The sequence below is a fragment of the Lissotriton vulgaris genome, chromosome 7 (assembly GCF_964263255.1).
Source record: "Lissotriton vulgaris chromosome 7, aLisVul1.2, whole genome shotgun sequence".
Taxonomy (NCBI): domain Eukaryota; kingdom Metazoa; phylum Chordata; class Amphibia; order Caudata; family Salamandridae; genus Lissotriton; species Lissotriton vulgaris.
Genome location: NC_141695.1, coordinates 1,738,012,432 through 1,738,035,938, shown reverse-complemented (window position 1 = coordinate 1,738,035,938; position 23,507 = coordinate 1,738,012,432). Strand labels below are relative to the sequence as shown.

Genomic DNA, 23,507 nt, shown 5'->3' with positions numbered 1-23,507 from the left:
GATTTACTCCAAATTTAAAACACAACTCTCCTACCTCTATCTAGGAAGCTGGAAAGAGAGCTCCCTGGGATGGGAAAGTGTTGACCTTAGGTGGAAAATAGCTCAACATGTGTAACTATGGATGTAAATTACAAACCCAACTGGAGCATGGATGTTGCATCAACTCAGCCTTTAGTTATGCTCCCTAATTCGCTCCAGACCTAAAACCCGACTCTCTTACCTCCATCTAGCCACGTCGCAGTTGAGGAAAAAAGTAAGACCAATTCACCCATCAGTAACTCATCCTTGGGTAGCCACCTAGGCTACCTGATCTAAGCCGTGGGTGTACCACCTTAGCTAACCATAATAAATCCACTAAATATGTACTACTAATTGAGGTAGTACCAGAGATGTTCCAAATTCCATTACTGTTAATTATTATTTAGAGTACTTCGGTCAATCACGAATATACCCAAAAGTGTCAGAGCATAGCACTATCAAACCAGATAAGTTGCCTGAGATAACTGATAGAGGAAAGGAACAAGCAAAATTAGCAAGCCGTGGAGTTGAAGCAACACCGGCAGAAGGCACACAATCTCAAGTGCAGCAAGTACAGACTGTACAAGCCAAAGTAAGAATAAATAGGACTACTTTTTAAAAGGCAAAAGAACTTCCTGGGGAGGAAACCTGCAGCCAGTATCCATTAAAACCGGCCCACTGCCCGCAGTGGGACAAACCAAATTACTCTGCGCTTTCGTCGTGATGTGTGATCCTACACTCATCTGGATGAAGTCCTGCAGTAATAGAAATTGAAAGCAATCAATACCTCTTAACCGCCCCCCCACCACCCACACTGCCCCGTTCACTCTATGTTGTCGACCTTCACTTTGCTGCTCTCCTGCTGAAAGACAAAAACAACACATAAAATTCCCCAAGCCCGCCCCCCCTCCAACCCCCACGCAAAGAACAAGGTCGCCCGTAAGGAGGAGGGAGGGGTAGGAGAGCGCGCATATCACACGCATGCGCGCTATTCGACCAGCGGCCCAGCGCGACCCGGAAGTCCAGCGGGTGATAATAGCGCTACCTGGAGTGTGCCTTCTCTTCCAGCAGTCCTGCAGTGAGACGAACAAATGTGTCAATTGCCCCCGCACCCCCCCTCCCCCGCATCCACATTGCACCGGAAATATAAAGTCCAACATCTGCACCAAATTCGGCGATCCCCTTCATAACACAAAAACCAAGATACATAAAGCCTGCCTCTGAGAACAATGACGTGTCAAGTTATCAATCAATGACACTTATAGAGCGCGCTACATACCCGTAGGGTCTCAAGGCGCTGGGGGGGGTGGGGGGTGCCGCTACTGCTCGAACAGCCAGGTCTTCAGCTTCTTCCTGAAGGAGAGGTGGTCTTGGGTCAGGCGCAGGTCGGTCGGGAGGGAGTTCCAGGTCTTGGCGGCCAGGTAGGAGAAGGACCTTCCTCCTGTAGTCGCTCTTCGGATGCGGGGGACGGCGGCGAGGGCGTGGTTGGCTGATCGGAGGTGGCGTTTGGGAGCGTAGAAGTTGATCCGGCTGTTGAGGTAGCTCGGGCCTTGGTCGTGTAGGGCTTTGTGTGCGTGGGTGAGGAGGCGGAAGGTGATTCTTTTGTTGACGGGGAGCCAGTGAAGGTCTCTCAGATGTCCGGAGATGTGGCTGGTTCGTGGGATGTCGAGGATGAGTCTGGCTGAGGCGTTCTGGATCCGCTGGAGTCTCTTCTGGAGCTTGGCGGTGGTACCGGCATAGAGGGCGTTGCCGTAGTCCAGTCGGCTGGTGACGAGGGCCTGGGTGACGGTCTTCCTGGTCTCGGTGGGGATCCACCAGAAGATCTTCCGTAGCATGCATAGGATGTTGAAGCACGCCGAGGAGACGTTGTTGACTTGCCTGGTCATGGAGAGGGAGGAGTCCAGGATGAAGTCCAGGTTGCGTGCATGGTCTGTCGGTTTGGGTGCGGTGCCCAGGGCGGGAGGCCACCAGGAGTCGTCCCAGGCGGAGGGTGAAGAGCCCAGGATGAGGACCTCCGTCTTGTCAGAGTTTAGTTTCAGGCGGCTGGTCGTCATCCACTCGGCTACCCCTTTCATCCCTTCGTGCAGGTTGGCTCTGGCGGAGGCGGGGTCGTTGGTCAGGGAGAGGATCAGCTGGGTGTCGTCGGCGTAGGAGATTATGCTGAGGTTGTGTTTGCGTGCGATGGCCGCGAGGGGGCTCATGTAGACGTTGAAGAGGGTGGGGCTCAGAGATGATCCTTGAGGGACGCCGCAGATGACTTCGGAGGCCTCTGACTTGTACGGTGGTAGGCGGACTCTGTGTTCTTCCGTCGAGGAAGGAGATGATCCATTCCAGTGCCTTGTCCTGGATTCCGATGTTGCTGAGGCGCTGTACTAGGGTGCGGTGGCAGACAGTGTCGAATGCCGCGGAGAGGTCTAGGAGGATGAGGGCCGCTGTTTCTCCGTTGTCCATCAGGGCTCGGATGTCATCGGTGGTGGCGATGAGGGCGGTCTCGGTGCTGTGATTGGCTCGGAAGCCGGACTGTGAGGGGTCGAGGGATCCATTCGTCTCGAGGAAGGCGGCCATCTGCTTGTTGACGGTCTTCTCGATGACTTTGGCTGGAAACGGGAGGAGCGAGATAGGGCGGTAGTTCTTGAGTTCGGTGGGGTCCGCTGTTGGTTTCTTGAGTAGAGCGCTGAGCTCGGCGTGCTTCCAGCTCTCAGGGAAGGTGGCGGTGTCGAAGGAGGTGTTGATGATGTCTCGCAGGTGGGGTGCGATGACAGCGTCGGCCTTGTTGAAGACGTGGTGAGGGCAGGGGTCGGTCGGTGATCCGGAGTGGATGGAGTTCATCGTGCGGATGGTGTCTTCGGTGCTGATCGGGGTCCAGGCGTGGAGGGTGGTGGTGGGGGGTGGTTGTTCGGTCATGGTGTGCGTTGGTTGGTTGTTGAAGCTGCTGTGTATGTCCGCGATCTTGTTGTGGAAGTATGAAGCGAGGGAGTTGCAGAGGTCTTGCGATGGGGTGATGTCGTTGTTTCCTGCGCTGGGGTTGGAGAGCTCTTTCACGATGTTGAAGAGTTCCTTGCAGTTGTGTGCGTTGTTGTCCAACCGGTCCTTGAATGCTGTTTTCTTGGCGGCGCGGATCAGCTGGTGGTGCTTCCGGGTGGCAAGCTTGAAGGAGGTCCTGTTGTCCGGTGTAGGTTCCCTTCTCCATACTTTCTCGAGGGCTCAGCAGTTCTTCTTGGAGCTCTTGAGTTCGTCGGTGAACCAAGGGGCTTTCTTGCTGCCGGGTCTGCTGGGCGGGGTTCTCAGCGGGGCGAGCTCGTCCGCGCAGATGCTGATCCACTTCGTGAGGTTGTCGGCGGCCTGGCTGGGGTTCGCTGAGCTGGCAGGAGGGTGCTGGCTCAGGGAGGTGGCGAGCTGGTCTGCTGTGATCTTGTTCCAGCTTCTGCGGGCGGCCTGTTGCTGGTGGTGGTGGGTCGTCGTTCTCTTGAAGGTGAAGTGGACGCAGCTGTGGTCCGTCCATTGAAGCTCTGTGGCGTGGCTGAAGTTGACGTCTGTGCTGGAAGAGAAGACTGCGTCAAGTGTGTGTCCGGCGAGGTGGGTGGGGGTGGACACCAGTTGCTTGAGTCCAAGATTGGCGAGGTTGTCGAGCAGGGTTCTGGTGTTGCGGTCGTTGTTGTTCTCCAGATGGAAGTTCAGGTCCCCCAGGAGGATGTAGTCAGCGGAGGGGAGGGCATGCGGGCTGACGAAGTCGGCGATGTCCTCGCTGAATTGAGTGCGTGGTCCCGGAGGTCGGTAGATCAGGGTGCCTCTGAGGGTGGTGTTCGGGTTGGTGTGGATCTGGAAATGCAGGTGTTCGGCGATGGTCAGGGTGTTGTCGGTGCTGGTCGTGAGACGGATGGTGTTCCTGTGGATGATGGCGATGCCTCCTCCCATCTGGTTGGCGTTGCGGTCCCTCCGGACGATCTTGTAGCCCTCTGGGATAGCGATGGCGATGTCGGGAGCTGAAGAGGCGTTCATCCAGGTCTCCGTGAGGAAGGCAACGTCAGGGGTTGTGGCGTCTAGAAGGTTCCAGAGTTCGATGGCGTGTCTGTGGACGGAGCGGGTGTTGAGCAGGATGCACTTGAGGTGGGTGCTGCTGGTGTTCGACTTGGCGGGTGCTGGTGCGAGGCAGGTCCGGATGCAGGTGAATTTGCAGGCGTGGCAGCTGAAGGGTCCGTGGGTGCGTCGTGGAGTGGCTTGGTGGCAATCTGGGAGTCGGCCGGTATTGAGTGCGATGAGGGTGGCGGCGGAGTACGTCAGGCGGGTAGGTCGGGGTCGTCGTGGGCCAGGGGTCCTGGCGCTGGTCGCGATCCGGTTGCGGACGGGCGCAGACGGGCTTACCTTTGGCGCGCCTTCGGCCCGCTGCGCGTGACCACTGCGCGTTCGCACGGTCGCCATATAAGGCGAAGTGCGCGGGTGGGCGGAGCAGCTGGGAGGCGGGAGCGGGGTGGGAACAGAAGGAAAAAAGGGGCGGGGTCAGCGGTGGTGGCGGGAGCGGGGAGCGGGGAGGGAAGGCGGAGGGCGGCGAGGTAGGCGGGCAAACAGGAAGGAAAACGCTAACACGGGCAAAAAAAAGATTAAAATACAGGCACAAATGAACAACACAACGCTAACACGGGCAGAAAATATAACGGAAAAACAGGCACAAATGGCGAACAAAAACAAGGCAAAAACCAAAACAAACAACAGCCGAGACAACCGGCAGCGAGGCAGAGGGCAAGGCGCTGGGGCACACGCAGCAGCTGGTGGCCGTGCGGCACGGGGGTGTCCCACAAGTGGATCACACTCACCTGCGTCGCACGGTCGCCATATAAGGCCAAGTGCGCGGGTGGGCGGAGCAGCTGGGAGGCGGGAGCGGGGTGGGAACAGAAGGAAAAGAGGGGCGGGGTCAGCGTTGGTGGCGGGAGCGGGGAGCGGGGAGGGAAGGCGGAGGGCGGCGAGGTAGGCGGGCAAACAGGAAGGAAAACGCTAACACGGGCAAAAAAAGATTAAAATACAGGCACAAATGAACAACACAACGCTAACACGGGCAGAAAATATAACAGAAAAACAGGCACAAATGGCGAACAAAAACAAGGCAAAAACCAAAACAAACAACAGCCGAGACAACCGGCAGCGAGGCAGAGGGCAAGGCGCTGGGACACACGCAGCAGCTGGTGGCCGTGCGGCGCAGGGGTGTCCCACAAGTGGATCACACTCACCTGCGTCGCACGGTCGCCATATAAGGCCAAGTGCGCGGGTGGGCGGAGCAGCTGGGAGGCGGGAGCGGGGTGGGAACAGAAGGAAAAAAGGGGCGGGGTCAGCGGTGGTGGCGGGAGCGGGGAGCGGGGAGGGAAGGCGGAGGGCGGCGAGGTAGGCGGGCAAACAGGAAGGAAAACGCTAACACGGGCAAAAAAAAGATTAAAATACAGGCACAAATGAACAACACAACGCTAACACGGGCAGAAAATATAACAGAAAAACAGGCACAAATGGCGAACAAAAACAAGGCAAAAACCAAAACAAACAACAGCCGAGACAACCGGCAGCGAGGCAGAGGGCAAGGCGCTGGGGCACACGCAGCAGCTGGTGGCCGTGCGGCGCGGGGGTGTCCCACAAGTGGATCACACTCACCTGCGTCGCACGGTCGCCATATAAGGCCAAGTGCGCGGGTGGGCGGAGCAGCTGGGAGGCGGGAGCGGGGTGGGAACAGAAGGAAAAAAGGGGCGGGGTCAGCGGTGGTGGCGGGAGCGGGGAGGGAAGGCGGAGGGCGGCGAGGTAGGCGGGCAAACAGGAAGGAAAACGCTAACACGGGCAAAAAAAAGATTAAAATACAGGCACAAATGAACAACACAACGCTAACACGGGCAGAAAATATAACGGAAAAACAGGCACAAATGGCGAACAAAAACAAGGCAAAAACCAAAACAAACAACAGCCGAGACAACCGGCAGCGAGGCAGAGGGCAAGGCGCTGGGGCACACGCAGCAGCTGGTGGCCGTGCGGCACGGGGGTGTCCCACAAGTGGATCACACTCACCTGCGTCGCACGGTCGCCATATAAGGCCAAGTGCGCGGGTGGGCGGAGCAGCTGGGAGGCGGGAGCGGGGTGGGAACAGAAGGAAAAGAGGGGCGGGGTCAGCGGTGGTGGCGGGAGCGGGGAGCGGGGAGGGAAGGCGGAGGGCGGCGAGGTAGGCGGGCAAACAGGAAGGAAAACGCTAACACGGGCAAAAAAAGATTAAAATACAGGCACAAATGAACAACACAACGCTAACACGGGCAGAAAATATAACAGAAAAACAGGCACAAATGGCGAACAAAAACAAGGCAAAAACCAAAACAAACAACAGCCGAGACAACCGGCAGCGAGGCAGAGGGCAAGGCGCTGGGACACACGCAGCAGCTGGTGGCCGTGCGGCGCAGGGGTGTCCCACAAGTGGATCACACTCACCTGCGTCGCACGGTCGCCATATAAGGCCAAGTGCGCGGGTGGGCGGAGCAGCTGGGAGGCGGGAGCGGGGTGGGAACAGAAGGAAAAAAGGGGCGGGGTCAGCGGTGGTGGCGGGAGCGGGGAGCGGGGAGGGAAGGCGGAGGGCGGCGAGGTAGGCGGGCAAACAGGAAGGAAAACGCTAACACGGGCAAAAAAAAGATTAAAATACAGGCACAAATGAACAACACAACGCTAACACGGGCAGAAAATATAACAGGAAAACAGGCACAAATGGCGAACAAAAGCAAGGCAAAAACCAAAACAAACAACAGCCGAGACAACCGGCAGCGAGGCAGAGGGCAAGGCGCTGGGGCACACGCAGCAGCTGGTGGCCATGCGGCGCGGGGGTGTCCCACAAGTGGACAAGTTATCCAAGCGTAACACGTATAGTTCATAAGCGCACCGACGCCTGCATGTCGACATCGCTCTACTTAATTGCATAACAGCAAAATTGCTAAAGGGAACCCACCTGACCACCAGGATCGCGACAGCTAAGAATCCCCATTCCCTTCCGCGCTGGTAACGTGGGGGGGGTGAGCACGCACGTGGGGGGATGGGGTGAGCACGCACGGGGGGGAGGGGGTGAGCACGCACGGGGGGGAGGGGGTGAGCACGCGCGAAGCAAAGACTGGCCTTCGGCAAATAATTAGCCTAAAAAAATAATTAAAAAAAATAAATCCAGCGTGGGCCCCAACCACGAGGATAGGGACCAGCGAGGCCGCGGAGCAAAGAGCGAGCACAAGGCAGGAGGAAAGAAACTCTTTGGGCCCCGACTGCAGACGCCGCCCCCTCCCTCCCGACACGGGAGCAGAGGGATTAGCAAGGGGGCCGAGCCCAGCCACCCCCGTGACCCGCCGCCCGCCCCAGGAAGAAGAGGAGGCCCAGGGCCGGCGCGTGCAAGACAGCAGCACGGAAGGTAGGAGAAAGATCGCGGAGGCTCGTTGCCGACCCAAAACTGCCCCAGAGTTAATGCTTGATGTAAAAGTGATGCTGGGTGCGAAATAACGGTCGCACACGAGAGGGGGGGAGAACGTAACGGAACCATGGGCGAGGGGGGGGCTCCCGCCCGCCCGCCAACTCACAAGGCCCCCAGGAATCCCCGGCCCCTTCCCCCACACGAAGAACAAAATGACCGCTGCAGCAGCAGCCTACCTCGCATCCCCATCAGCACACCAATCCCTCCCCCCCCCCCAACAAGAGCAGCTACGCAGCGCAGCAGGGCGACACACGACACATGTGAGCCCCCCACCCACCGGCCCCGCAGAACGGACCCCCGCGCACTCCACTTCGAAAACAACCACCTTTAACCCTGCCACGAACGCCCAAAGTCCCTTCTCACCTCATGCGGAAAAAAAAAAAACAAAAAAAACAGCAATGGGCAGCACCCGCTCGAGGTCAGGGGAGGGCGAGGGTCACGCGAACAGCAGCCAGGGACAAAGAGGGCGCTTGACCCTCGCCCCCAGGACTATATAGCCCTGAAACCCCTCCCCCCCATGACCGGAAGGGACATCACAGGGGGACCACTGGTCCCCCCAACCACTAGACCGCTCAGGGTCTGTGCCATCCTATGGCACTAAGGGTGGCCGCCCTCGAAGGTGGCCACCTTTGGTGTCCCGGGGCAGCCTATCATTGCGGCGTTTCAGCCCTTCCACGGGCTGAGAGGAAACCGGAGCCTTTCGAGTACTGCAGGGAGCTGCAGGTTTCCCGGTCCCTGAGCTGGAGCCCGGGTGAACGTCCTCTTCAGGTAATTGGGTTTAGAATTAGGAAGAACAGCGCAGGAGCGCCTCTACTTGTTCTCCACATTTTCATAACAGTTTGGGAGCATACCCTTGCTGATTTTGGTTATACTTATAACCGCAGGAGCGCTTTAGTTTTGGAGCATACCCTTGCTGATTTGGTTATACTTTATAGCACAGGAGCGTTTCTGTTTTGGACAACAACCTTGCTGATTTTGGTATTGTGGTTTCATTGGTTACTGGTTTCTACACCATTTGCATACAGTACTTCCTTGATGACCTTCAGGGAAAGCAGGAGGAGGTTTCTGACTCTATCCTTTTATATTTGGTGTTGAATTCTCCTCTGCTTTCAACAGAAAAAAATACTATGTTATACTTGTGACAATATTCTGCCTTACGTGATGTGTGAAAGGTTTCTCTCTGCTGTCGCCTAACCTCTGGTACCTTGTCTCATCCTTATATGCAGTCCCCCCTTGTAGAAGACTCCTACACCTCTGTGATGAACGTCTGTATCTGATGAAACAGAAGCAGGACTACAGGAGCTGTCTACATAGAAGTGTTTCCTATTTTATCCACTACTCTTTTCCCCGGGGTGCATTGACGCAAAGCCGTGTTTACATCACTGTGTGTGGGTGCGTTCAGGGGAAGAAGGAGGGCTTTCTGCGGATCATCGTTCCTGCTGATGACCTTCCGAGGTTAGTGGTTGCATGGTATTGGTACCACTGGCATCGCAACAGCTGGTTCTGTGTGAGAATACAGTTTGGCACAAAAGCAAGCATGGTATTTAATAACATGAATGAAACAAAAGTGACCTACAAAGTGCACTATTAGGCTAAGATAGGGAAAACGACAATGGGCCATACAAGAAACTCAGGACACTGCTAGCTCTATGGTCTGGTTAAAGTGGAAAGGGGACACCACCCTAGGAAGGAAGTTAAGGTTTGTCCTGAGCACTACTCTGTCCTTTTGGACTTGGATGAAGGCGTCTTGTATGGTAAGGACTTGCAGCTCACTACTGTGTTGCAAATAAGTTATCACACCTAGGAAGGCTACCTTCCATGAAAAATATTGGAATGGGCAATAAGGAAAGGGCTAAAACGCACTGCGCGCCTTATAAGTTCAAACTGCAAGGCATGCAGTCAAAAGTTTATTATCCACACGTAGAAAAGTCCATATATCACAGTCTTGATGATAAGTAGAATAGTTTGACAAATTGTTGGCACGTAGGTATGTCTGTGGTGGCTTTGAGCATAGGGAGGAACTGTACTGTGCACAAGGTCTTAGTGAGAGTTCTCAGGGGGAAGTCCTCTTCCCCCTGGAGGACAAGCATGTCCCTCTTATTGTATTTGGATGCCCTTTGTATAATGTTATGATACACTGTGGTATCATCTGGGGGAGGGATGACTAGCTGGGTAGGGTCTAGGTCTCTATCACCCCTGGAGTATCAAAATTATAGTTGTCCAACTGACGAGTCGTCAGTGGGCATCAGGTCAAAAGGTGCATTGCAGGTGTCAACTTCCCTCCTTGTAAGAGTGGGACGATTGTATTGTAGAAGTGATGTCCCCTTTTGTGGCTAAGTCTCTGGTGGTTTGGGGGCAGCTTAGTGTTGATTTTGCCAGTCTCTAAGTGAATCAGTATACATTTGTGGTATGTATCCAACTCCCCTTGCAGCTGCAAAGTGTGCTTTGGGGGCCAAAGAAGTTTGAGACTGGGTTTGGCACTGCCGTAAGTCTGGCTGTCAATGGAGGCAGAGAGGCCTTCATTCAAAACGTCCCCAGACTAGTGGAGTATCTTCAGCCTTGACAAGAAGCTGGCTTTATACCTAGAGGAGGGGTCATTGTCAGCTCTGAGACTTCAGCCAGTAACAACCACAGCCCGAAGGTGGTGGTAGCCCTCTGGCTTTTTGTATGCAACAGACTAGACACCTGACCCCCTTGGGAGCAGTGCTGTGCCTCAACTCTGGAGCCATAGAGCTGGACTGATATGTATGTCATACTCACAGGACAAGTTTTCGTCTGTGGCTGTGAGGCACCAGAGTCAGTGGAGAAGACTGGGTGATGACTAGAGGGGCTGAGCCTACGAAGGGCCGTGTTACTCTGCTTCAACACTGCCTTCCACAAAGCTGTCGGGCATGTCATTGGACGCCTGCCTCTGCATCCTTTGGGGTGCACATGTCCGCTTGAGTCAGCACTGAAGAGTCTTCTGTCACTGGAAGGTGAGGCAAGCATTACATATCGCGTTGTCGTGGTCGAGGGAGTGGCAGAGATTACACAGTTCCTGGTCGGTCCACAGAAATTTCAAGTAGCACTGCGGACAGTACTGGAAAGGGGTCCTTTCTTTATTGTGCATGCATTCTTGAAGACAAAGTCTTCCAGATGAGATGAACGGAGTCTTGGGAAGGGGTCTACGTCCTTGGCGGTGAGGCGTCCTTGGAAGGCCATTGGCTCTGGAACAACGTATTGAAAGCTAAGTGGAGCCAAAGATCCACTGTTGAGATGAGTTTCTTTAACACTAGAATATAGAACAACTGTTGGTCAAATGAAAGAGCTGCAAGTTGCCAAACACTGAGATCTGTCAGCATACGTCCGAACCTGATGGTGGAAAAAAATGATCTAAAAGGAAGTCGATACCCATGTTCATTGCAGACAAAGGGAGGAGCCACTGTACCTCGTTACTAGAAAGATTTCTTCAAAGAAAACAACTTGCAAATGTCTGTGCCCAACACTAGATGGCAAGAGTATACAGAGCATGTGTATTTACAGCGACACATGCTACAAACAAGTTGTTCTTGTGACCGTATCATTCCATTCTTCTCAATCAGGCAGAGGTATAGTCTCTTGCCAGAGACCCTTTAATTGGGCATGGGTCAGTACGGACTGTTATGACTGACTCTCTGCATGTAACTCTGTCAGTGACAGTATGAAGCGACCATACTCTTCCACATACTGTCCCCACATTAAATGATGGCTCAGACACTCGGAGTGAGAACAGTGTTAGTGAGTGTAAAGTGATGTAGAGATGGCTCCCTGCAACCAATGAGGATCCTGACACACTTTTAGTAAATGTGTAAAGTGATATACTTTATGAAGGGTCTAACACGGTTAGTGAGTGTGAAGTGATGTACAGATGGATTTCTGCACTTAGAGAGGGCTGTAGCACTCTGGTTGTGCCTGTGAAGTGATGCACACTGCACCCGGCACTCATTGAGGGGTGACAGTGTGAGGTGCCATATAGGGTATTCCAAAACTTAGTGACAGCTCTACCTCTGTAGGTGAGTGTGAATTGATGTACAGAGGGCTCCCTCCACTCAGCAAGAGCAGAAACATTCCCTCTGAGTGAATGAAGAAATGTACAGACTGTCCCGTGCACTAAATTGGGGGTGAATATGCGAAGAGATGCAGAGATTGCTCCCTGCATTCAATAGGAGTTGACTTTGCGAGGAGATTACAGACTGCTCTCAGCATTCAATGAAAGTTCACTGTGCGAGGAGATTACAGACCCTGCATTCAGTGAGACTGGACTGTGTGAGATGCACATACATCTCCCTGTATTCAGCGTGAGTGCAGTGTCTGAGGAGATGCAGAGATTGCTCCTTGCATTCAGTGAGAGTTGACTAAATGAGGAGATGCAGAGATTGATCCCCATATTCAATGAGAGCTGTCTGTGTGAGGAGATGTACAGCTGGCTCCCTGCATTCAGTGAGAGTTGAGTGTCCAAGGAGATGCAGAGATTGATCCCTGCATTCAGTGAGAGTTGACTAAGTGAGGAAATTCTGAGATTGCTTCCTATATTCAATGAGAGTTGACTGCGTGAGGAGATGTACATCTTGCTCCCTGCATTCAGTGAGAGTTAACTAAGCAAAGGGATATAGAGATTGATCCCTGCTTTCAGCAAAAGTTGACTGTAATGAGATGGGCAGCATGCTCCCTGCATGTAGTGAGAGGAAACTAAGGGAGGAGATCCAGAGATTGTTCCCTGCATTCAGTGAGAGTTGAGTGTGTGAAGAGATTTACACCCTGATATCAGTGGGGGCTCTAACGCTCCATCAGAAGGTAACAGTGAGAACATTTTCAGACTGCCCCCTGCATTAAATTAGGACTTTTAGTCTTCCTCTGAGAATGTGAGGTGAAGCACAACGCACTCCCTCAACTCACTGAGGCTTTTGTTGTCTGTGGGGGCCCTCGAAAGTTGAAAACGAGATATGATGTACAGACTGCTCTCTACACTCAGTGTGGACTTTAACACTCCCTCTGGGGTAGCAGTTGGAGGAAGTGTTCAGCCTTCTCCAATGCTTCATTTGTGCCGGTATTTGCAGGTGCTGGGCACTCACACTTACTTATGATAGCTTGGTGGTGCTATCTGTCTATTGTTGTACAGACTACATCAGTTTAAGAAATAAATACATATTTAAAAAACTATTCTATAGCGTTCAGGCCACTCTTACCGCTTTGGGTGGCCTGAAATTGTCCAAACTGTCACATTAATAGGAGTGTGATGTTTAGTAGGAAGCTTTAGGACGGCCGTTATAGTTGGTAGTGTAAGCTGCACGGCCCCCTGAGCAATGCCTTGGGCCCTGGCACTTATTGATTTACAAAGTAAGCACTGGTCTGCCCTCTGCATTCAGTGAGGACATTTACACTCTTTCTGTGGGTGAGAATGTGAAGTGGCGCACTCACTACTCCCAACACTCACTGTGCGCATTCGCACTCTTAAGATAAGATTGTGATATGATGCGCTGGCTGCTCTCTGCACTCAGGGGTGATAAAATTATGTACAGACTGCTTCCAGGCTCAGTGAGGGCTGTAAGACTCCATTTGTGGGTGGCAGTGTTTGTTAGTGTACAAGCTGCTCCCAGGGCTCAATAAGGGATGTGAGACTCCATTTATGGGTGGCAGGGTTTTTGAAACCATCACTGATCTTTTGAACTCATCACTGACTGAAGCAACTGTACCCAGTGAATGGAAACACGCTATGATCCATCCTCTTTTAAAGAAAGCCGGAGCTGACCCTAATCTGCCATCCAATTTTCGCCCTATTTCATTGCTGCCCATCTTTGCCAAAATATTAGAAAAGCACGTCCACCGTTGCCTCACTGATTTTATCACCACTCACGACCTACTACCTTCCCATCAGTCGGGATTCCGTTCAGGATTCTCCACCGAGACCACCCTGTTGGGCGTCACCGAAAACATCCGCCGTTTGGTTGATCAGGGCGAAACAGTAGCACTTGTGCTGCTTGACCTCAGCGCGGCGTTCGACACCGTGTCGCACGTGGTCCTCGCCCAGACACTCCATTCCATAGGCATCAGGGGCACGGCTCTCGAATGGATAAAATCATTACTGAAAGACCGCACATTTCAAATTTTTTCACAAACCGCCTGTTCTGATATCATGTCATTCGAACATGGAGTACCACAGGGATCAATTCTTAGTCCGTTACTCTTTAATGTATACATGAGCCCCTTAGCAAAAATAGTGGAGGAAACAGGACTGCTTATGTTTTGGTATGCAGACGACTCCCAGCTGCTTTTCTCTCTTACATCAGCTGACCCGAACACTTCTTCCTCGCTACATCTCGGACTCAGTAAAATCTCAGAATGGATGAACAAATTGTTTTTTTAATTGAACAGCGGTAAAACGGAGCTAATTTTGCTGGGAAAGAACAAAGGGCTATGGGGCCCTCAACATTGATCATCTGAAATGGGTACCCCCCCCACCCCTGTTTCACATGCTCGCAATTTGGGCGTCATCATTGATGACTCGCTCAATTTACACAAGCGGTGAAAACTTCGGCTACCTGTTTCACCATACTTAAATGGCTAAAGAAGATCTGCTGGATGCTACCTGAAAACACCAAAAAGACTGTTGTCAATGCTCTAGTAACATCAAGGCTTGACTACGGAAACGTTCTGTATCTGGGGGCAAATAAGATCACAGTCCGTAGATTACAGACAATTCAGAACGCAGCAGCAAGATTATTATGCAAAATTCCCTTTGCGGAGCCCACTACAAAATACATAAGAAAGCTCCACTGGTTAAAGGTCGAGAACCGAGTTAAATTTAAATCTCTATGCTTCATGCACCGAATTTTCACCAATAACGCCCCCAAATACCTGCAAAACCTAGTGCGCCCCTATCGTCCCACCAGATCTCTTCGGTCCTCTATGGCTAATCTTTTCGAAATTCCAAAGTTTAGATTGTCACGCATGGGTGGCAGGTCCTTTTCATTCTTTGGACCATCACTTTGGAATTCAATGCCGCTGACATTACGATCGGAGCTGAGCTATGTCAAGTTTAGGAAAGCCTTAATGACCTGGCTATTCGACATCTAGCAGGCTATAGCCCACTATTATTGGATCTGTTGCGCCGGGAAACCCTTTGTTGGGTAGCTGTGCGCCCTATACATGTAATAAATAAATAATAAATAAAAGTGTACAAGCTGCTCCCAGGGCTCAGTGAGGGCTGTAAGACTCCATTTGTGTGTGGCAGGGTTTGTTAGTTTACAAGCTGCTCCCAGGGCTCAGTGAGGGCTATGAGACTCCATTTGTGGGTGGCAGGGTTTGTTAGTTTACAAGCTGCTCCCAGGGCTCAGTGAGGGCTGTAAGACTCCATTTGTGGGTGGCAGTGTTTGTTAGTTTACAAGCTGCTCCCAGGGCTCAGTGAGGGCTATGAGACTCCATTTGTGGGTGGCAGTGTTTGTTAGTCTACAAGCTGCTCCTAGGGCTCAGTGAGGGCTGTAAGACTCCATTTGTGGGTGGCGGGGTTTGTTAGTTTACAAGCTGCTCCTAGGGCTCAGTGAGGGCTGTAAGACTCCATTTTATGGGTGGCGGGGTTTGTTAGTGTACAAGCTGCTCCCAGGGCTCAGTGAGGGCTGTAAGACTCAATTCTATGGGTGGCGGGGTTTGTTAGTGTACATGCTCCTCCCAGGCTCAGTGAGGGCTGTAAGACTCCATTTGTGGGTGGCAGTGTGTGTCAGTGTACAAGCTGCTCCTAGGGCTCAGTGAAGGCTTCAAGACTCCATTTGTGGGTGGCAGTGTTTGTTATAGTACAAGTTGCTCCTTTCACCCAGTGAGGGCTTTGACATAAGTGAAAGTGTGAAGTTACACAGTGCACGCTCAACTTACCTGCACCAAGCTGTAGACGTCAGGGTCCCTCTGACGTCTACATAGCATACTGGAGCGCCTTCTCCGGGATGATAATTGCTGACCCAAATCAGCAGGACGGGGCATAATTCCAGGGACGAAAGGGTAGTCTGGGCCGGGCGATTCCATTGGGTCCTTTGTTTGGTAAGGGTAACCCCCAAAAAATCTAGGTCGAATCATGTTGAACACCTAAAGGAGAGGAGATAATGGAACTCACTATGACAAAAATAGAACAGATGTTTTTCTGGGAAGAAAATCTGTACAGTAAAAGGTGAGTGGCCATGAATTACAGGTCCAAGACTCATTATAGGACTTATAGTGACATTATGAACAGAATGATAGAAAGATGAATGCTTTATTGAGGTCCCAAGTACAGGGAGATATGATCAAAGGCTGGTTATTAACAAGACCCCAGCAACACTTGTCTTTAAAAGATCATTTTAATTTACAGGCTCCCAAATTAACATTAAAAGCCTAGAATACTGCAGTATGCATTGTCTGGTACACTTCAGTGTCCAATATACAACAGCAATAATTTTCTGTTCATTATACTAAAGTTAATCACTTCGAACTTTTGTCAATTTGTTTCTCCATTTAAAGATAGTGTTTTCCATTTTATGCTTCTATTTTAAAAGTACATATTAGGCCTGATTCACAAAAGTAATCTGAGACAACATCCTAACTTTACTGCTACTAAATGCCTTTTGTGAATACTGAAAGTCGTAAAGTTAGGATTTTGTCTCTGTTTAGTAGTATTTAAGTTAGGAATCCTAACTTTACTACTACTAAATGCCTTTTGTGTATACCAAAAGTAGGAACGTTTTGATTTTGTCTCAGATTACTCTTGTGAATTGGGCCCATTGTCTGAACCATGTATTTTGTATAAGTTTCTCTTAGAAATCATCAAGTTGCAAAGAGCAATGTTGTCCGTTGCCAGGCTGTTTGGAAAACAGTAATATACTTGACCAGGTGCAGGCCGGATTCAGACTAAACAGCAAATTTGCAACTTTGATTATCTTCATTTAGCCTTAAACACAAGTAGGCCAGCTTTGCTGACAATGCGGTTATCTTTCTGGATTTGTATGCCTTCTCCCAACCATTCCCTTTTATCGATTCAGGAAAGTGGGAGGTATTTTTCCAAACTGGCTTTGAAAGATAGGACCTAAGCTGTCACCTTGGAGAATCACAGATCCCACTCTAAGGATACAAAACAAGCACCAGTTCCTTCTATCAGCCCTCTGCGGATGAGTATTATTGTTAGACCTTCAACTATGATCATTAGTTTCTTTGAGTTTGCGATCTTCCATAGGTGGACAATACCAGCTTCATCTTTTGAGCTGAGGGCAGGGCCTCAGTTGAAACTGTCCAGGAGAGCTTTCGGTGTTCTTTAATGGACATAGCCAAATGATTGAAAGAGTAGAAGTTACGGTGCAATGCAGAGGTCCTAGGAGTTTACAGTAAAAACTACCTTTTGTCCAATCATTGGAGGACTACTATAAAACGTTTCCCTCTGCCAGCTGAGGCGATGGTGAAAGAGGTTGAGATTGTATCAACTGTAGTATGACTTTAAAGCCTCCAACGAATCAATCAACAGCTTCTTGCATTGAGGGTCCCAAAGAAACGGTTGACTGTGCAACTTATGGATTTATTGGACTATGGCAAGTCTCTATAGGTTGGCCTGCCTCAATCCCTAACCAGGATCCTGCAGACAATACAGTTTTGCAGCCAGGTTAGTTTTGGACATTGGTTAAATGATGGGACCCTGTGTCCACTCTCCCAATCTTCATTGACCGCCCTTTATGGAACATCTTTTGTTTTAAATCCATGTGCATTGCACAGAGAGCATTCTATGATCAAGGTCCCCACTTCCTGCAGTTCTGACTTCTGATGTGTGCACCTTCAGGTAATCCAAAATCTGCAGCTGCTTATTTGTCTAGCATATTTGTTGCAGCTGAGTAGATGGATGGATTTTTGTTTGCAACTCCCTTGTCACAAGGAGTCAATGCAGTTATGCATAATTTAGGACACGGTTTAATATTTGGCCCAAACTTTTCATTTTGACCAGCAGTCTGTAGAGTTAGTTTCGCATATCGGTGACTCGCTAGCTCCACCATAACTCTCTGGGTCACTGTTTGTGCTTAATAAAAAATAAAAATCAATATTAATACATATTGCATAACCAATTTTTGTTTGTTTTATATACACTTTGCACAGAGTGCTGAAGGAACTCATGGAACTGACTAAACTGAATGGTGACTTTTTTTATCTAATAGACTGCTGTGCTAAGAGAGGAGAAGGGATGGGAGTGATGAAAGATGAAAAGGATGTCAGATTAAGGGAACGTATAAAATTATAGATGGGTAACTGAATAACAGCAATGCTTTTCCCTGAGCGATTTTGAGTGACATCATATATTCAAAAAAGTTAGGCCTTTATTGGCACTTAGAACATACTACTGTCAAAGACTTGGAAGGCCTTCAAGGTACTGACCGCAGACCAAATGAGTGACTCTTACTTGATAACAGAGGAAATTCTGCTGTGATGTACAGGTGGAGTTATGGAAGCAAGCATCCGGTCTGTCTTTTGGTGCTATTCAACTATCCTGGTGGAAATTAGGGAATATATGATGGTCAATTTGGCAAATAAACCATTTCCTGCAATACTACAATATAACATAGAGACCTGGAATTCTCTTCTAGCCTGAACACTAGTGAGAATGCATCCTTTTGTTCCTCTGAGATGTGGAATCCTCCGCAATAGCTTTCTTGGGTAGAGGAATCATGACCTCAGGTGTGAGCCATTCTAAATGCAAGTGTCCCAACACCTTCAGAGGGATGGAGGTCTGCGAAGAATGGAATTCCATGGTGTTTGTTGCGGACTTCAACCCTATGCCTATAATATGCTCATGGCCTCTTTTCTGAATTCAGTATCTTTTGTTGACAGTGCCAACAGGTTGGGCTGGAGCAGCAGCATTACTCACCTTTTCACTTGTGAGCTCCTCCTTGGGTTTCATCAGTACTGTGCTCTTATCCACAGCGCGGACAGCGCATAGAGAGCCGGCAGCCGAGTGCAGGTGAAGGGAGATATCAGCCCCAGGTAATGCCTCTTCTTGAGAGAATCCCAAGGTCACCTACAAAAACCCAACACAGAAGTCAAGAGGCGTCCCTTTGCCTCCGCATAAAATAGAAATATGACAAATTAGATTCCCAATACCCTTAAGTATGGTCGATCAACCTGCGTATTTTCCAACTGTTATTTAAGCATAATATTTATAATAACAACTATTTCAATATGTATGCCCCAATGCTGCTGTTTAGGTCTTCCAAAAATAATGAAAAAGGTAGTACTATCAACCAAGTTCATACTACCGCTGAGATACCTTGATCTTTCATTGGGATTGAAGGGTGGAGCATCATGGAAAGGGCATTTTTTCCATTGACCATCCAGGCCCAATTCAATCCTACTGTTTCTTCCTTGACCACTAACTTTAGAGCCTATTTCCCTTTCCTCTACCTCCCACCCTTTCTAAGCAGGTCTCAGTAGTCTTCTGTGGCTTTTGAATGGTAATGATTGGCCTTAAAATTGTCCTATGCTCCCAGCAAGACATTTTTCCTGGTACCTCTAAGGATGTCTTTACGCAAGCGCCCCAACAAAGGCTGAAATAAACTAGGTTTGACTGCCTGGCTGACCTTATAAGGTCTTGTTGGCCAGGGAAAGACTTTGGGCCTCTCCTGCGCCAGACACCAACCCAGGACTCCTTTGTGCGTATCCGATCCCAAAAACTCCAAAGAATATGTACGCGTAGACTTGGCCACACACCTACTGCTTTAACAACTAAGGACAAGAGCATCAGTTTCAGAATTGAGCAAAGGCTGCTTAACTGGGGGTGAACCTGAAGCGTTGATATGCCAACATCAGCTGTCCTCATTGTTTACTGTGGTCTGAAGCCAAGTCAATAAGCAACCATGGAAACTTTTAAAATTGACCGATTCTCAATGTGATGCGCTGGCAAAGTACAGGCAACTGAGAAAGTAACACTGTAGGATGTGGTCAACAGTGGATGTATGTTCGCCAGGACTCATGAAAAGGCAGTTGTCACTAGCCTCCCAGACAGGCAGCAGGTCCAGATCCCATACCTTAGGCCTCTATAAGAGAATCATCCTTCAACAGTCATCAAATAACCTCTCCATGTGCAATTTGTGAAAACCACAAAAAGGAATGGGTTTTGAAACACCTCACCTAAAGAACCCTGCCCATACCTATGCAGGTGTCTGATCCTAGCCAACCTTTTAAATTAGAGTGTCTGCATGGATTTGGAAAGCTGTCTGGATGCTGTGCCTTTATTGCCAGGGTCCTCCACCTCCCTTATTGTCATGAACACTGCCGGAGTTTGTGAGTGGTCAGTTGCCACTCTGGTGGCAAGGAACTGCCTTCTGTGTGCTTGCATCTGATAGAGCTGCTCTACAGAAACATGGATCAGGGATCACCACTCCTGCACAAAGGTCTTCTCCAAATGAGGCATAGGATGAGTCTTCACTGCCTCACTGGAATTGTAAGGAAAGAAGGGATGGTGCTGGGGCTAGAGTGCATTCATGGACATGGGAGCTAATGATACCATTGGAAGCTGCCAATGTCTTGTACTGAGATGCCCAAATAGCAATGCCTGGATACCTGGTACTGTGGGAACTGGCAATATCTCTTCCAGATCTGAAACTGCCAACCTCTTTTTCTTTTGGTGCTTGCGGATACTGGTAATACTTGTTAGCCGGCACATGAAAATGGGCATTCTTGTTAATGGGTGCCTAGTATTGACCATAACTGTTCTTGGTGAAATGGTCAGTAGCTATCACAAGGCTCTTAAAATCTTATCATCCAAAATACGATTGCATGTGGTAAGTGCAATACTGCAATTCTGGGCACACAGAACTTCCCACAACCGAGATTGAGCAAATGAGGTGTGCAATATCGAACACAGAGCCTGTGGAAATTATTGCTTGAGATTTGCCTGACTGAGAATGTTGTTTAAAAAGAAGATTTCACTGGAATAATGTAGGCCATCTTCTTTAAACCCCTAATGATTCGACTAATGTTGCTTGCCCTGTAGTGGTGCAGCACGGGGCCTGTTGAAAGCAGGGAAATGCAAAAGAAATGCATCCGATTACTGTTGTTTGGGTAGTAAAATATAACAATTAGGGTAAAGTGGGCCATTCAGGCCTCTGAGTCCTTCAGCCTTATGCACCACTGAGAGTTGATCCCACCCACCCAGTGTGCCAAGGTATGTGTTAGTTAATCAGAATATCTCATCCATTTCAAGGGAGTTAACAAAGGTTTGCCTTGCATTATCCCAACTTGTATCTGGTTTGCATGTAAAATAGAAATGTCTCTTAGCACACTGCAAGAGAAGATGCAGAAATTGGTGCTCTGCCATAGCCATGAGCAGGGGACCCCCATTGGGGGCATGGGGTGTTCTGATCTCACCAGGGTAATTCAGACAGCAAAAAATTCCCCAACAATACCCAAACTACACCCCTGTTCCCTCTGCATGGACTGCCAGGCAAAGAAAGGGATGCACTGCAAGGGCTTGCTATTTGAGAGGGGTACAGGCTAGCCAGGAATCTTCAGAGACTTCAGTTTAATGCCATCTTTATGTGGCAAAGAAAGGAAGAGAGGACTGTGTAACCAACCAGCTGTTGTGGTGCTGGTTTTACTTGTGTTGTGGTTAGAGGTTCGCCCTGTTGTGGTGCTGGTTTTACTTGTGTTGTGGTTGGAGATTTGCCTTGTTGTGGTGCTGGTTTTACCTGTGCTTTGGGTGTGGGTTAACCCTGTTGTGGTGCTGATTTTATGTGTTTTGTGGTTGGAGGTTTGCCATGTTATGGTGCTGGTTTTACTTGTATTGTCGTTGTAGGTTTGTCCTCTTGTGGTGCTGGTTTTCCTTGTGTTGTGGGTGGAGGTTTGCCCTGTTGTTGGCCTGATTTAATTCTGTTGTGGGTGGAGGTCCACCCTGTTGAGGTACTGGTTTTACTTGTGTTGTGGTTGGAGATTTGCCTTGTTGTGGTGCTGGTTTTAGTTGTGCTGTGGGTTTGGGTTAACCCTGTTGTGGTGCTGGTTTTATGCGTTTTGTGGGTGGAGGCTTGCCCTGTTGTGGTGCTGGTTTTACTTGTGTTGTGGGTGGAAGTTTGCCCCGCTGTGGTGCTGGTTTTACTTCTGTTGTGGGGCAGGTTTGCCTTGTTGGGCTGATTTTACTTGTGTTGTGGGTGGAGGTTTGCCATGTTGAGGTACTGGTTTTTCTTGTGTTGTGGGTGGAGGTCTGGCTTTCTGAAATTGAAGAGTAACTAAGGGCATCATTTACTGTTTGGCGGACAGGACTCTATTACAAACATGATCGATATCACTTCCACCTTATTACAAGTGTACTACATGCCTAATTACAAGACTACTACATCTAAATGCACTTGTGATAAGACGGAAGGGATATCCGCCAGTCTAAATCCGGAATCAAGTGATTGTTCTATTTGCCTATTTACCAAACAAAAGAAGAGGCTTGGGAGTGGATGGTTTGGGAAGCGATGTGCTCTAGCTCAGAGTGCACCACTTTGTGTTCCACTTTGAAGCGGTTAGGCCAAAGGCTGACAATGATGGGCACAAACTTGTTTTGCTTCCATTTGTCTTTCTTTTGATACTAAGTAGAAAATAACCTAATTGTAGTACTCAGTCAGCATTGCCCCAATAATAATGACTATTTGCACAAATAGAGGAACAGGAAAAATATTTAATTAAGGCAACAGGTTGAGGCCTTGAATTAATTGCTTGCTGACAATATTTGTGCATGATCCGAATGCCATAAGTTCAATTAGTGGAAGGACTGACTCACCTTCGTACTTGTCCATGTGGATTAACGGAGTATCCCTGAATTGGACCATAATGAAACCTGTTATGGCATGTGTATCATAATGGAATTACTACTTTTAACATCACCTGTGTTGAAGTAGTCCCTAATGCTTTGCAAGGCAAGCATTCTATTGGAAGCGGAAGGATTAATTTAAGTAGCCAAAGCATCATGTGAACGAGACATACTCCAATTGGCTGAGCCGATACATGATATGACAATCATTGCTAATAGAGGCTAATCCAAACAAGCATTTGCAATGCAATGGTCTCGGCATCATTAAAGGTAGAGCTATTGGCATTGCTCATGACATTTTTTTTTCTTTAAATCAAAAATAAATGGCATTGTCATTAACATTGCCAATACACAGCACTCTGCACTCAACAGCACACAATGCTCTGCACACTCACTCTGCACTCACTGCTCTGCACACTCACTCTGCACTCACTGCTCTGCACACTCACTCTGCACTCACTGCTCTGCACACTCACTCTGCACTCACTACTCTGCACACTCACTCTGCACTCACTACTCTGCACACTCACTCTGCACTCACTACTCTGCACACTCACTACTCACTACTCTGCACTCACTACTCACTACTCTGCACTCACTACTCACTACTCTGCACTCACTACTCACTACTCTGCACTCACTACTCACTACTCTGCACTCACTACTCTGCACTCACTACTCTGCACTCACTACTCTGCACTCACTACTCTGCACTCACTATGCACTCACTACTCTGCACTCACTACTCTGCACACTCTCTCTGCACTCACTACTCTGCACACTCACTACTCACTACTCTGCACTCACTACTCTGCACTCACTACTCTGCACTCACTACTCTGCACTCACTACTCACTACTCTGCACTCACTACTCACTACTCTGCACTCACTACTCTGCACTCACGACTCTGCACTCACTACTCTGCACTCACTACTCTGCACTCACTACTCACTACTCTGCATTACCACTCTGCACTCACTACTCTGCACTCACTACTCTGCATTACCACTCTGCACTCACTACTCTGCATTACCACTCTGCATTACCACTCTGCATTACCACTCTGCATTACCACTCTGCACTCACTACTCTGCACTCACTACTCTGCACTCACTACTCTGCACTCACTACTCTGCACTCACTACTCTGCACTCACTACTCTGCACTCACTACTCTGTACTCACTACTCTGCACTCACTACTCTACACTCACTACTCTG

At 49.5% G+C, this 23,507-nt stretch overlaps 1 protein-coding gene across 4 annotated transcripts in view; it reads right to left on the bottom strand.

The window, feature by feature from the left end:
- Positions 1 to 23,507, bottom strand: part of LOC147706526 (alpha-2-macroglobulin-like protein 1) — a 360,239-nt gene that overhangs the window by 209,262 nt on the left and 127,470 nt on the right. For all 4 annotated transcript variants that reach the window (XM_086932994.1, XM_086932995.1, XM_086932992.1 and 1 more), the window contains exons 15-16: positions 18,366 to 18,515; positions 15,368 to 15,574 (exon numbers count right to left, since the gene is read on the bottom strand). In XM_086932994.1, the coding sequence (XP_086789120.1) occupies positions 15,368 to 15,574; positions 18,366 to 18,515 (357 nt within the window). The remainder of the gene's footprint in view (positions 1 to 15,367; positions 15,575 to 18,365; positions 18,516 to 23,507) is intronic.